Source organism: Spodoptera frugiperda, chromosome 15 (genome assembly GCF_023101765.2).
Source record: "Spodoptera frugiperda isolate SF20-4 chromosome 15, AGI-APGP_CSIRO_Sfru_2.0, whole genome shotgun sequence".
Classification (NCBI taxonomy): Eukaryota; Metazoa; Arthropoda; class Insecta; order Lepidoptera; family Noctuidae; genus Spodoptera; species Spodoptera frugiperda.
The window spans coordinates 11,148,797-11,164,604 of NC_064226.1; the positions used below are offsets into that span (position 1 = coordinate 11,148,797).

The 15,808-nt window shown below is 37.6% G+C and overlaps 1 protein-coding gene across 2 annotated transcripts; it reads right to left on the minus strand.

Moving 5' to 3' along the window:
• Positions 1-267: 267 nt before the first annotated feature.
• LOC118278844 (voltage-dependent calcium channel subunit alpha-2/delta-3) lies at positions 268-14,118 on the minus strand. 2 transcript variants are annotated; one of them, XM_035598246.2, is made up of 19 exons: positions 13,412-14,118; positions 11,949-12,030; positions 11,662-11,772; positions 10,396-10,672; positions 8,616-9,139; positions 8,109-8,328; positions 7,720-7,856; positions 7,173-7,211; positions 6,780-6,926; positions 6,470-6,544; positions 5,837-6,018; positions 5,261-5,464; positions 4,606-4,763; positions 3,704-3,974; positions 3,078-3,384; positions 2,443-2,682; positions 1,885-1,999; positions 792-1,189; positions 268-434 (listed from the first exon to the last, which is right to left on the minus strand). In XM_035598246.2, exons 1-19 carry the CDS (start codon positions 13,486-13,488, stop codon positions 330-332), a joined length of 3,669 nt encoding a protein of 1,222 aa, XP_035454139.2. In that variant the 5' UTR covers positions 13,489-14,118; the 3' UTR covers positions 268-329. The 2 variants fall into 2 exon arrangements, with proteins under 2 accessions (XP_035454139.2, XP_035454131.2); XM_035598238.2 differs by having other exon boundaries at positions 792-1,222.
• Positions 14,119-15,808: the final 1,690 nt, after the last annotated feature.

Sequence of the window (15,808 nt, forward strand, 5' to 3'; positions counted from 1 at the left end):
GAGAATTTAGATAGCTTATCTAGTTTTTTTTTTCTTTCTTCAATGGCAGCCGGATCTCCAATACAGTGTTGTCGACTATACTGCCAGTGTCGACTGGTGACGACAGATTGATGAACCGTCGAACATTCTAACCTTCTTCTAGTAGTTGTTAGTAGCTGGAAGGGACAGCTTATCTAGTTGAACTGCTAACAATTTAAGAGGGAATAACTAAATTATGATAAACATATTAAATTAACAACTCTATAAATCAGTAAATAAAACATAAGATAGTGGTGCAACAAGTTTTATTGGCAAAGTAACAAAGGTACAAATATATGAGGTGCACCGCGTCACGAGCGGGGCTTGGCCAGCAGCGCCATGGCCGCGGCCAGCAACAGGACGGCCGCGTCCAGTCGGGCGATACTGCCAATACCACACGCTGTTATATTCCGTTCCTGGGGACAAACAATACATTTTATATCACATACACAAATGTATATATCACATACTGTAAAAGGAACTGGAACAGTTTATCAGTATCTCGTAATGAAAAATCACATCAGGTTACAAAAATTACTTATCACTAAATATGGTCTACATAACGATCTAAACTGAAGCAATAATAAGACAAATAAGCCTTATAACCTGTATACATTTTCTTTACGCATACCTATTAATATTTACTTGGTTTTAGAGGCCCGGGGATGGACAGTGCCAGTGAGAAAACGTAGACTGGTGGTCACTATTTCATTCTTATCTGTTACAAGTGAAATTCCTCCTAAATCATTAGCATAAAAACAATACAATCTTACCCCATCATGATAGGTATAGCAGCCCTCCAGTCGCCGCCTGTGCAGAGCCCCGAGCTCCAGCTTGTGGCAGGGCTCCCGGCTCGTGGTGGACATCAGCGTGGGCTGCGGCTTCGTGTCGGGCGGCTCCGTGCAGTTCGACGCGAAGTCGTCTTGCTTCTCAACCACCACCAGCAGCAAATTCGTTTTAGGCACATACGCAGCCCAGTACGCCGGCCAGCAGTCCCCAGGCTCATCCTTGTGGACAACGGGTGAAGCTCCCGCGGCATCCAAGAAATACTTCTGATTCAGTATAAACAGTGTGATACTATGGTCGCAGGAGAAAGGACTCTCGTCTTCGTCATCCTTCGCTGTGATTGTTTCGTTCTCCGGCATTGGCGCTGCGGTGGTCGTGGGCGCCTCTGTGTACCCGTGGTTGATTAGATCGATATAGTCTGTGAGCGAGACGACCATGCGGTTACATAAAGCAGAAGAATTAGACGTGCTTATACGATAGTCAAAGCTGCGGCTTACCATGCAGCTAGACAACTAGTTGCGGTGTAGAGAAATACGCATTGTAAATAGTTTTTGTTTACTGAAAGCTTAGTCAAGTTGGATATTTCACCGTGTCAAGAGTAATTTAGTAAAAGCCGCCATTAGTTTGTCGCCGTTTGCAATAGTTTCTTCTATTAATTGCTTCTACGTTGCAGTCATCTAAAAGTTATTTTTGAGTACGAACTACTATTAAGTACTTAAGCAATTAGTTGAAAGTGCCGTAATTACTTTAATCGATTTAGAAGGAAATACTAAAGCTCATTCTTATGAACAACAAAAGCTATAGAGGTTAAGTTCTGTGCGTTTTTACTTTTTATATTATTCCTGAAGTTTATTTTGCGAAATTGGTATCATACATCTTTTTTATTACTCAATGAATCCTATCAATGTTTTGACCATTTTTTTAATTGTTTTGTTTAATATATTAAAGAAATATTTAACAGTCAGTTTTGTACCAAAGATTTTTACAAAGACCTATCCAAAGCCTAGCAAGTTACTGTTTTAGAGAAGTTTATACATTTGTCTATACACGATACAACATCAGTTAGGGCTAGTATCTCACCATGGTCGTCCACGACGGCGGCGTATGCGTAGTCACTCGGGTTGTATAGGTTGGAGAGTAACAGCAGAGCCTCCGTCACCACCCAATGGAAGAAGTTGAACGCTAAACTAAAAGGCTACAAAACATACCAGATAGATTAACCCGTTGTCAGTCGGAACGCAGATCTACGCGAGACACAATGTGTTCTCTATTGTGTCTTATATACCGACATACAAGTGGTTAAAATCGCTTAGCAGGAATGTGGAAAGTGACCAATATTTGGCTAATCATTGCTAGTCTTCTGAATACGTAAAATTCTAAAGACTTTTGCTCGTGTGCTTGCAAATAAGACAATATTATTAAGAGTTTCTTTAAATTGTTTTCATCTCATTTTCTTAATCTAGCTTAGTTGCAAGGAGATTAAAATTGTGATATACAACAGGTTGCATTGATGCTAGTCATACAGCTAGCAACAGAATATCTATTAAATAATTTAATCACAACAGATTGGCCACATTTATAGGCTTTCATACATTAACAGGTAAACTATACCTGAATTAAATCACACAACCGACTTACCGTACGCAAAGTCCAAGAGTTACTTTTCTTGATTAACGCAGAGAGTGGGCAGAGAGCCTGGTAGTTGAACACCTCGACATGATCGTAGATGCCCAGCTCAAGAAATGACTGCAGCACATGTTTCTGGACTGTCCCGAAGAACTGGCCAATGATCTCCTTATCCTTACCCAACACTATGTACCCAGAACTGTCGATGACGTAACAGTCATACTTGTCGGAATTTGGGTCACATGTCGGGTCCTGGAAGAAAACCGAGGTATTTAAAACGTTTATAAAGATTAACATTAGAACTTGAGACGGGATATTTACCATGTTTATCCATTTTTATGAGTTTCCGATATTTCGGCATTGTTGCAAGCGCCATGATCACGGATGAACTACTATCCCGTCTTAAGTTCTAATATTAGTGTTAGTGACCATATCAGTTTAAAAAAAAAGTTATTAAAGATGATGTGACTAATGATGAAACAACAATATTTGGAAGTTTTGAGTACTTTTTTTTGTTGGTGTGGAAACCATTGAAGTTTCACTTCATCATACTTTACAAAAGTGGCATAAATTGTAGCAACATAAAACTCTCCATTCCTCAATCAAAACAGAACTTTAAGCGATGAAATCCAAAAACAAAAACATACCTTAGAACCATCCAAAGAAATATTGGTGATTTCTAAAAATCTTTCGTAAAATTTCAAGTAGGAGTATTGGAAGCCGACCACGGATGCTGGTGTCTCTGAAATCTCGTCCTTGTAGAAGATCGCGTAGCTTGCAGTCAGGGTGATGTCTCCATCATCGTTGATGACTCTCGGTGGGTTCTTGATGATGTCATCGAGGACTGGGAGCGGTGTGGCCACGACTAAGGATTCCTTGTTTATCATATGCTGTAACACTGCTGCTTTGTACCAAGTCTCTTCAATGGTGTTGTGGTAGATGTCTCCAAAGACGCTGCAATGGATTAAGAAATGTTCTATAGTATTGGATTATACATTTCATGGTTGGAAAAAATTAGAAAAGTTTGTGTTTAATGATATGTACGTATATTCATTCAGGTGCATCCATAGATGTCTTATTAAAGTAACTGCAATGAGTCAGTTTGAAACGCAAAATTTCCATCGCCTACATTACGAAGTTGAAATGAAATGTAATAAAATGAATTTATTTTGTAAATAGGCTACAAAGAGCACTTTTACACGTCAAAAATTATTATAATAATATAAACAAAATCTAGATGAGGTTAATTGAGGAGTTATAAAAAAGATCTTACTCTCCATCATATTCCTTCCGTCTATTGCCGTGATCATCAACCACTTCATTCTTGTCAGTATCGAAGACGTAATGCCACCTGGTGAGACCGCTGGACGTGGCTATGAACCGCACGCTCACGTTGTACTTCCGAGCCAAGTCCCATTGCTCATCCGTTGCTATCCAGTTCTCAAAGTATGGAGCTGATAGCTTCGCATCAAACACTAACTGCTTCACTAGATCCTCGTTACAATAGTAGTCGTCTTTTCCCAAAGGTGTCATGCCGCAATGTGCTGATGGAAACATGAGTTAGATTAGCTGTTGTAAACTAGATTAATTAGAAAATTGATGTAGAAAATTAATGATTAGAAAAATGACAGCAGATGGCCCTGATGTAGCTCGAAGTCCTGTTTATCTAATAGAGAATGTTTTAGAGTCAAATCATTACACTTTCAATTAGTGGCAGCTTCAATGATTGGAGAAATAATAAGACCTCCAATACATTAGTGGCATCTCTAGAAAACATTAACCCCAATGGGGATGATGAAGGGGTATGAAAATTTAAAATCTATTTAGTCCGTTCAGTTAGGTAACGAAAATATTAGACATGTATTTTTTTATCTTGTATAAGACAACAATACTTAGATGAAACGAATTAAAGTTTAGGAGTGAGAGCAAATACGTCATTTCTACGTATAAAACATACCAAGAAGTAACATCACACGATTTTTCACATCAATATATCTTCGAAAGTATTTGTTTCCCTAACAAAATACGTGTCTAATATTTTAAAATAATCTATAAATCGGAAATAAACATAAAAATTTGTCATCTACCCCATTGTTTAGGTACCTTTATCTAATTGCTTAGAGTAGTACGTACTAACGAATTACTTATTAGGCACTAGCAGGCAACAATACTTACTGTCTAAACTAAAATTCTTTGCCTTATGCTCATTTTCAGGATATTGCTGCTTGGTTATATCTATTTCGTTCTTGGACAATCCAACTAAGAACTTCCACGCTTCTTCTTCAGAGTTCGATGACTCGTGACCTTCCAAGTAGTGGTATTTGCAATATACCCTGAAAACGTTAAAATAGGGATAAGTAATAATACTTGTGTAAAGTGACTAGACCTCGTGTTCCTCATCAGGGAAAGACTGGTATGATGAAGTAAGGTATTATAAAAAATATCGATCAAAAGTAAATACTTAAATCCCTTGATTGCGTTTGCGCTCCAGAAGAAAACTCATTCATTTTCTATCCCTTAAGGGGCAGGAACTTACGGCATGTAATGCACTATACAATGTACACCCACTCTTCACAATGTATGTTATAAGTCCCATGTAATAGGAGGTGAGCCTATTGCCATATACTGGACCCAATTCCAGGCTCCGTGGTACTACTGAAAATTTTTCAAAAAACCGAAAAATATTAGTAATATTTTGCCCGACCCGGGAATCGAACCCGAGATCCCTTGTCCGGCAGTCGCACTTACAACCACTCGACCAACGAGGCAGTCATATATACATGTACCTATATGATTTATTTAAATCATATACAATGTATGTTAAACTTACCAATCTGGATGTACTCTAAAGCTGTATCTGAAGTAGTCAGTGACGTTGATGCCAGTCAGTTCCTTTCCTTGCTTGGCCTCCAAAGGATTCTCCTTAAGCAATAGTTCAGTGTCTCCATATCCCTTTGGCAATGAAATCCCCATGGAAAATGGAGTCCCTTCCAGTTTGTTGAAGAAGTAATCGTGACTCACTCGAGCTATTCTCCTGGAAATATCAGAAGAATATTCGGTGAGAAAAATCTTTTCAGTTAGGACTTTATGCTTATAGTATCTTTTCTATAGGAAACAGACTAAAACTAGGTAAATTTGATTCTCGTCTTAATCATAATCATAAATTATAGTGTCATGGACAATGTGCTAAAATGGTTTTTTTTATAGAATAGGGGGGAAACGAGATGACCGGTCCTAATTGTAAGCGATCAGCGCTGCCCATGGACACGCGCAACACCAGAAGAGCCACAGGCGCGTTGCCGGCGATGTAAAATAGGTTTTTTTTCTTTCAGAACTCTTTCATAGCTATTGGGAGCCAAGCTAAGCCTTTCAGGGAACAAAGAAGTTAATTAATTAACTTAAATACCTCATGTTATCATAATGGTAGAGTACAGGCACTTGTGTCATGTTCCCGTCATGGCCCTGCACGAGGTAGTTGCGCAGATTCTTGATCTGGTCCCCAAGGTCGCGGGTTCCTTTACCATCGTCCACCTGTTCCACCTCCACGAAGTCCACGCTGTTGTAGTTCTTCTGGAGATCGCCGTTTATCTGGAAATATTTTCAAGGTTACAGTACTATTTTACCTTTGTTTTAAAAGGAAATTTTAAGTTTTTTTATATACTAAAACTGCCCTACACTTTTTAAGGGGCAAAATCATGCAACGACTTCTCTCGCCTTGGACGAGGCAAGAGGAGTGACTCTTACTGACTAAAAAAACATCTCTATCCTACTCCTGCTTTTCGAGCTAGAGCCCCGGTAACCCGCTAGGCAGTCTACAGCTCCGGGTGTTAACCTACACTAAGTTTACTTTTTGTAAAAGCGAATAAAAATTGCTGCTGACTTGGACACTTAAATTCACGAGGTGTGTTTTTCAAAATTCTGATTCATATACCCATTTTCCATACCAACTATAAAACTATTTTTGGTACTATATGTATATCATAGAGATGATATTTATAAAACTGATGGGTACGATAGTAATAAATATGGCTGAACTTACAGTAGTGGTCAGCAGCGGATGCAGCAATAGATAGCCGTTGTTGCTGACGATGAATGAGTAGCCATTCACACCGAGCTGAAAATATATGAGAATCAAGATAGTAATTTTACCATGGTATTAAGGCTTGTTGGACGGTTTTAAAGACTGGAACGATCGGAACTTTAAAAAATTTTAACCCAATTAGTAGTTTTTCCAACAATTAGTAAATGAACAACGCATTAAGAAAATTCTCGTCACTAAAGGTAGAAAATAGCATTATCGTAAAAACACATGTGTCACAAGTAACAATAATTACTATTATGGCAATTACCTGATGTGGTTTAGCGAGTTTGGCGATGCTGTCTATAGGCACATCGGTTCCAGCGACACCTAGCAGCAAGGCATCGTTGTTCTCCTCATTGTACTTGTAGTCAAACGCTGGGATGGCCACTGATGTCACCAGTTTGTCTTCATCAGGCTAGAAATAATTAGGTCTCAATTGTCGATCAAAGTTCTAGTAATACAGTAAAGTTAATAAGTCTGCTTAGGCCAAATAACTTGCAACGATTAGTAACTCCATATTTTATGTTTTCGTATATGTTATATATGTTTCGTATATGTCAGTTTTTGACTTTACTGTATTTAGACAAACATATGGATAGAAACTGTTTGTATGGTAATAAGAACGTATTACTTTTAAAATACTACTAATGAAAAAAATTACCTTTGAGATATCACCACTCACACCCCATTTGCTTGTTCGCTGTAAAAGAGATAAATAGTATTAAGAAAAAGATATCTTAATTTCCTCAAAGTGACCGAATCATATCCGGGATTTTCCAAATTCTTCAATAATAGCACAATATCTGCACCTGTGTCCAATTTTTGGCAATAATTCAAAAAGTAATAAATTACAGGTAGGTATGTCTATATTCCAATCTCATCTTCAGAGATATAATTACAATTACATTTAGAAGACTTAAGAAAATAAATGTTCTTGTCTATATTGACTACGAAGTTCCCAGTTCAAAACCGAGTTGTTTCACAGTTTTTTATTTTATTTTTAAAGACGTTGCACACTATGATTTTACTCCCTGAGTTGCTCCGTACGGAAATCAATCCTGCTACACAATGCACGGCAACTTGTTGCCCAGCCATCGTACCAATCGTGCAGTCAAGCTATTCAGTTAATGATACATACTCTAACCCCCAAAAGGATCTAAGATCGAAGTCCATTTAACCTGTAACATGTTTTTGAGTAGGGAACTGACCGTGGAGTCAATGTTGGCGTGTGTCCAGGTGGCAGGCGGCTCCTTGTTCTCCAGGATCATGGGCCGCGCGATCACGTTGATGTACTTCAGCACCTGTTGCTGCACCTCCTCCACTGAGTGAATATGGACGAAGTAACCTGACACACACGGAATTATTAAACTTATGTTTCTCTTTTACCACGATAAAAATCATTCAATAAGGATATGTAATTATATAATTAATCTTCTAAGAAACTACATACATATTTGTAGTTATTACATGCCACATCTACATTTTGTATAAATCATAAATGTACACTGAGTTACTTTATTACGCAATTGACGTAAAGTACACACAATATACTGGGCACTCGAGAAAATAACGTGCGAGTAAAGTATGAAATATTCACCTCTGTTCAGACAAGCCATCCACTGTATCTCGCGTACGTTAGTTACTTCTTTCCCGATGAGGTACGTGAACACCCTCACTGGGATGAACGTCTTCCCTCCGACGACTTCCCGGTTGTACTGCTCAAACACTTCGGTAAGGTTTCCCGGCACATAGTCCGTGATCACCATCACCAGCTGGTTGCAACCCTGCGTGCTGCTCACGTTGCACTTGTCTCGTCTCTAAACACATAGCCTTAATGCAGAACAAAGTTACGAACAACACATACATTATTCAACATTCTCCTCTACTGCTTAAAATGGTCTACATTTTTCAAATCGAAATAAATATTTATGATCTCAAATTATACATGCGAAAAAGCTGAATTTATTATAATTTGATGGTCGAAAAGGGAAAGTCTACAGTCATTATTTAGTATGTTGACGAGGGTTGTATACGATGTTATGTCCCGGTTGGACGTCGCCGCGGACGGCAGCTTCACAAAACGTATCGTAAACGTCCCACTTACCGCCTTAAGTGCTGTAAAAGCTTTAATATACGCCATCGTCAAATTTGCGAAGCCCTCTAGGGGCACTTTATGAGTTTTTCCCTCGTCCGTCGGCTCAAGGGTATCAGTTAGAGTCTCTTTATTCTCGGGCGTTGCTTGAACTAAATCTACGAAACAGTCAACTACAAAGTTTGTAGTATTCTTAAACGTGTACACATTCACGTAATCGTTATTTGATAGCGTGTCCAGTAGTGATCGCAGCGTTCTTCTTGCTACATAGTTTTTAAATCCAGTCATTGAGCCCGAGACATCGAACAGAATAATCATGTCTTTGGAGCAAGTCGCGGCTTCAATGTACCAGGACATCACACGGCAATCGTACGTGTCCACTTCTTTCGTGTTCCACCTCATGCCAGGGTAGAACCGCAGAATTCCATGTGAACTACCAAAGTATTGCCAAGATAAAGACGGATCTGAGTTATAGTTTTTTAAAAATATATCATTAAGACCCTTTGACCATAAGATAGCGTTCCGGGCATTCGTTTCTGAAAATAGAAATATTTTTTTAGTCTATTAGAAGTGGGCAACGTTATCCTTAATATTGTTGCTCTTAAAGAAATTAACTATGAAATTCCCCGAACTAGTTTCTATCTATAGACGTAATATTCCTAATGAAAAACAAACAAGAAAGAAAAGCTCTTTGAGTAATCGACCGCATATTGTAAAAAAGAGAATTTATACGCTCATATTCTATAAATACCTAATCATAGGCGTATAATAAACATTATAAACGTTCTGTTGGTAAACAAACGTGTTGTCTTGTGTAGATAATATACATGATCAATCACAGATAGGTCATTCACCTACCACGTTGTACAACACTGCCCACGCCTCTACAACCACTGGAAGAAATCAAGCAGCGTGTTGTATGAATCGGTATCGTTTTTTATACCCGTTACGTCGTGAATTTTATATGAAAATTATTGCTAACAGGCCGGATTGTCCCATCCAAAGGCACTGGATGGAATTAGCTATAGGATTATGTAATTAAGTACTAATAACACTAACATAGCATATAAGCATTTTCTGTTACTAACTCACTAACAACGTATGGACTACTATTGGGTCTGAAATAAAGAAATTTTATTTATTTATACCCAACTCTTCGTCTAAAAATAATGTGTATATTAGATACTGTCATTGCAAATGAAAATATTATTATAGGTACATTTAATTGCTTAAAAGTGGGTGTGTATCAACCATTCTCACAATTACGTTTACGTTAATAGATTCATTAGAAATTACTCATGAGGAAAAACACAGCAGTTCAATTAACTGAATTTGGTACTTAGTACACCCAAGAGCTTAAGTAAATACATTGCTATAAACCTTGGCAGAAATAAGCCTCTTCCACCGCGTGCCTCTATCCGACCCTCATTAGGGAGACATGTCGAGCACTGGACCTGAATAAGCTGATTTGATGATGGCGATGAGGAAGATGCAAAACAACTGAGTTATTGTAGATGTGAATTATATTATACTAGCTTCTGCCAGCGGCTTCGGTCGCAGTCCCGTGGGATAAAGAGTGTTCTATGTGTTATTCCAGACTATAATCTACCTCTGTTCCAAATTGCATCTAGATCCCTTCCGCCATTTTGACGCGATTAGGTAACAAACATACACACAAAGATCCGCATATATACTATAACTAATATTAGTTAGAAGATTTCATTTTCTATGGAAAACTATTTGTTCAATGCAATCAAAATAAAAATAAACATTTGTATACAATAATAATTACCTTCATCAAAAATATTAGTGGGAACGTGAACACAACTGATATTTGTGTTAACATTGATGTTGTAGAAATGTGAATCTTTCTCCAGCGACACGTTGGTGTAGTGTGTGCTGTTCAACACATACTTTGGAAGCTTGTCCTCACTGTCGGGGTCGGGATCATCATTTTCATCTTCATAGAAGAACTTGGAATATTTTGCTGAACAATAGTCGTAAGGAATAGATCTATCATAGGTATAGTTGAAGTTCCTCGCCAAATTTTCTGCTGTCGCATGAATGCACTAAAAGTAAAACTGCCGATATAATCACAGAACTCTAAATAATAAAATACGATGTAGACTGAAATATTTATAGCCTTGTAAAATTGGTTTTAACCTTTTGACCGCCCGAATAAAAAAGAAAGCGTGCCCTCGGCGCCAAGCCCCGAAGTAATGTTAACTCGAAATTATTATTTTTTGTACCAAATAGATCAAATGAAAAGAAAGAAGTCCTTTCATATAAATTGAGTCAAGAAATGCTATTAACAAGATAAGTAAACAAAGCAAAAATGTTTTGTTACATTAAGTATTTACGTTTATATTTTTGCCAATCGGTCGCTTATCTTGATATGCAGGGCACATTTTTACCGTAGCGACGTTTAACTTTCATCTTTACCCATTTGTAATAAAGTCGAAAATCGAATGAAGAAAGTTGTCAGTTAAGGATAGCTAGATGTACTGACGATTGTACATAACTAGTATCCACTTAGCAATTAATAGTTTCATTCAGAGAAAACCGCAACATTAAAATATTGCAAAGTGTTCAATATTACCTATCATTAAATTAATATCATTTTGGAACACATACTAAAGCTAAATAATACATTGTTTATGAAAATATTTACGAAAATATGAAAATATTTACCCATAAATTGACAGACTTAAAATAAATTCCGACTAAAAAACAACAAAACATATTTTTCTTCGCTAACTAATTACTTAATTACATTTAAGGTTCAACATTTTGTCAGCTAACATCAATCTATTAATTAGACCAAGAGAAACCTAATAAAACTAGTCAAATATAGTCTTAAAATGTACTGTGACACTGTCAAATGAATTACCTAATAAAGTACTACTGGAACATGCGTAGTAACACAGTGAATGCATTAAGTAGATTGAATTAATTATCAAATGCCTACATTTAATACCATCGAGTTAGCTTCAGCCTGGTCAGTTGAACTCGAGGTATTGTGTAATGATGTCATATAAAAGTTACGGCTATGGTTTACCTGGACAGCATTGATTTTGCGAGTGAGCATATTGCTCACAGAACGAAGCGAAGACTCCAATATTTGCTTTCCTTTTTTACTTTTCACGCTCGCATTCATTTGTTTGTATTTCTGCGAATGAAATAAATTACACGATTCACATGACATGTATGGTACTCGTATCGAGCAAATATTTTTTTAATAAATTCCGTGATTGGTAAAAATCACAAAATATTATGTATAGTTTTCATATATTCACAATAAAATCCATATTATAATAATCGTAGCATGAAAATGTTGTTACTCACGATTCTGATCTGATCTGATTTTGTGAGAGCTTCACTTAACTTCCATAGTTCATCCCCAAGCGCTCTCGCCCATACTTTTACTCTACAAAGAAAAATACTTGGTAAACAAGAAAATATAAAAGAAATCCTACACTAATTACAAATTAATAGACCTTAATTAGGAAATACGGGATGTTTAATATTCCGCTCGTCTGAATAATAAGCGGCTGCGAAGCAAATTACAGGTCTCTTTATACACTGCGTTGCAAGAAAAGACTCCCTATATTAAGAATGTAATACAATATAATTTATACTTATTAATATATTTAGAAAACTTTCACTTATTAAGAAGTTTGTTCCCCCAATGAGTTATTTTGGTATATTAAAGAAGTATTCAAACTATTGAAAGGTCAATTTTTACATATTTCAACAAGAAGAAAACTTATTTTATACATGTTCTGAAAGAACTGATATTAAAACATAATTTAGCTTCGAAACCAATTCAAATAAGGAGACGTATTTTGTACGAAAATAAGTTAAGGAAACAATAATTGGTGATTTTTTTTTGCAAGGCAGTATATAATTTGCGAGCAGCCAGGGTTCATAACGAGGCGCAAATAAAGGTCCGTACATAATGGCCCGCAAAACAAAGGTTTCTTCAGAAAAGCTGTGATTTATTGTTCAATAAATGTGTAAGGGCTGGAAGGGACACCGGGGCCGAGGTGCAAACTTAAATAATGGAAACCACTTCTTTACGCAAGACACTTGAATTTCTAATATTTATACCGGAATGTTTTAGATATTTTTTTTAATAAAACTGTATGTAACATGTATTTCACCTAAAATACATTACGTTTATTTGTATTCATATTTTTTGGCCGCACACTATGATTATCTTCTATGTCGTAGATGCGTTTACAAACATACAAGTTCACATACTCATGACTCCTAGACCCCGAAACATTCCCGTGCGGGAATCGAACCCGCTACACGTTGCGCGGCAGTCACCCAGCCTCCGGTAACCACAATGCCGTGTATTTTGTATGCGAAGGTACAAGTATGAACTTTTGGAAAGGCGGTCCCTTCCACTCCCGAAACCCGAGGTCTATAAGTATGATGTTCTTGAATGTGCGTCACGTCTCGTTCCGGTGTCCGGACTCGTGTCCGGCTTTGTATCGTAATGTTCTTCGAATGAACTTACTTTGTAACACGTACTCTGCGCGTAAACAGAAACTTTACTTGTTTATGTTCTGTCTCTTTCACAGTACTCCTCATTTTGAGTTTATTAGAATAATCAAACAGTTTTGAAACGTAGAAGTTTGCAATGAAACTTTGTAATTAAATAACATTTCTGAGAACTATCTGTTTGTGACAGTTTAGTTTCAAAGTAAATAAATTATTCAAACTACTTTAGCTAGATGAGAACCCGCGAGGTTTATGACTACATGGAGAAATAGATTTCATAAATAACAGATTAGACTTACGTGTCTGCCTTCCAGGCGGGGGCAGGCTCCGGTACAAACAGTAATGCACATACTAACACGAACTTGAAACTTTGCATATCTGCGGCGGTGAGTCACACTCGCTTACAAATATTTATTGCGTTCCGTTTCGTTAAACTACGCGAATATTACAGGATAAGGCACATCGTTTCAGTGTTTGTTACATAAATAAGGCTCTTCACGATACATCACAAAATATATTACTCTAAGCTGCTAATAGGCTAACACGAATCTATGACAGATAAAGATCAACCAAACTGAACGGTATCAGGAAGCTTTCCCGGTAAAAGATAACGAGCAAGGCCACTACAATTCCGAAGCACAGTAAACATTCAGTCACTAAATACTTTCACGTTAACGAGTTTATTAATAGTTTACGCAGAGTTTCGACTTGAGTTTAGTCGTCCATTTACGCGGGGATCACAACACGAGTTACATGGTTGTCTTATGAGAGCGTGGCTTTAGATATTTAGTGTGACAGCGTGTGCGGCGAGCGGGACGCTGCTGGTGCGGGCCGGGCGCGAGTCGAGCGGAGCCGAGCGCGAGCCGGGCAGGGAGCGGGCGCGGGCGTGTGTCGCGGCCGACGCACGTGCTGCGTCTATTCTGGGCGGGCGCCGGCGAGCGCTTCGGGCGGCATCGAGCGGACCCGATCTAGGTCGGCCCGTGTCTGTCCACACACTGCTACCGGCGCGCATCCTACCCAGTCGCCCGCTACTACTTATAATTATAGAAATTACAACTTTTTGTCTCTACGAGCGCACGGCTTTTTAGTTGACCGTCGTTTAGATTGTCTTCAGTAATTTTAAGGTTATAAAAAACTTTACGGACAGCGTTTGTAGTTTACGAACAAAAGTTTACAAATTGTTTGAAATTAAAAAACACTTTAGGTACAACTTTTAACTTAAATAAGGCTTTCAAGATATAATCACTAAGCTTTAGTAGTATGTACATAGTTTTACCACCAAATTCCAAAAGACAACGGTTACGGATCAATTATCTTGCGCGATATGGAAACTTCGAATCACAAACCGAAACAAGAGATTAGCTATCTGGAAATCAATAGCGGTATCTATTTTCGTTACATTTGTATGCAGTGGCACTCATACACTGTCATGTTTTTGTGCAGCCAAGAAACTTTCATGATTCATATAGCCATATTTATTATATTTTTGGAAGCAAACCGTAGCAATATTTCCAAAATGTTCAGTGGAACTTACTAGGCGGTTTGTAGAGACGGCTACGCTTCGTAGCAATTTTCGTAGCGAGTGCTACGGGACCTTAAACTTATACCTTAGTTTTACTTGCACTTGTTCTGCTTATTATTCTTTAATAAACATAGCGTAAATAAAGAAACAAATTAGGTGTGATAAAAACTTCGGTTCAACAAAAGAATATAAGGGTCTACGAGTTTCATAACAGCAGTTAATTTCTTGTGAAAATTTACTTTTGTGGCTCAATACTGATTAAACTTTTTTCCTTGTAAATACTAACGTTTCATGGATTCATATTATTGTGCCCTTGAATCCAATATAAATCTTTTTATTATTACTGTTTTGCTTGGTGATTATGATTACTTGTTCCAATATACAACATAGTAAAGAGGTAGTTTATAGTTCTTTCTTCTAGCATTCTTTGAATAAAACAATTTGCCCGCATTACAGCTGTCTATAACAGACATCTCGTTAAACTGCAAATGATGGCCTTAACTGTAGATAATGTCTTATAGAAGTATACATTATGCATTTCACTTGGAGTGAAATTGAAATCTCTCTTCTATGTGGTTCTATGCTTCAATTGGATTGTGTGTCATGAAACTCGTTCAGAGTGGCATAGACATTGCTTTTTCGAGGGATGCGGTGCGATATATCCAAAAAAGAGGACAAATTGCCGTTGTAAAGATTTGGCAAAATGTAGCGTGGTGGCCAATCCCGTCTGATAACCTACAAAAACTGTGTGATTCCAGAAAAGTTTTACCTTTTTGTCGTAGAACTGTTTTGGTGGTTCAATTCAGGCCTTGATCTAATTTAATATTCAGACGGTGGATGTTATCAAATCTCAATAAGAGTATACAGGTACTAATGTTCGGACCTAAATATGCAAGGACGCAAGGTTAGGGCTTCATTACACCGCGTGAAATAAACCGATTTAATATGCGGAGGGTGTCGAGTGGGGCGTGTAAACATTACTTATAAACATTCGGTTGGGTACACAACACCGCCGCGGCCATAACAACCTGCCTACATTATTTACACTTGAAAGTTTCGCTTTAAAGTGGATCGTTATCTTTACGGCCTTTTACAGGATAAATATTACGCACCGTTTTTGATCTGCGGTGGCACAGTGTTTGATGTTGTTTGTTTATATTTATAACTGTTTTTA

Coding starts and splice junctions, on each gene's coding strand:
- LOC118278844 (XM_035598238.2), bottom strand. CDS start 13,488: ATGCAAAGTTTCAAGTTCGTGTTAGTATGTGCATTACTGTTTGTACCG. Junction 7,857..8,108: donor GATGGCTTGTCTGAACAGAG/GTGAATATTTCA, acceptor CGTGTGTGTCAG/GTTACTTCGTCCATATTCAC. Junction 3,975..4,605: donor AAAGAATTTTAGTTTAGACA/GTAAGTATTGTT, acceptor TGTTTCCATCAG/CACATTGCGGCATGACACCT.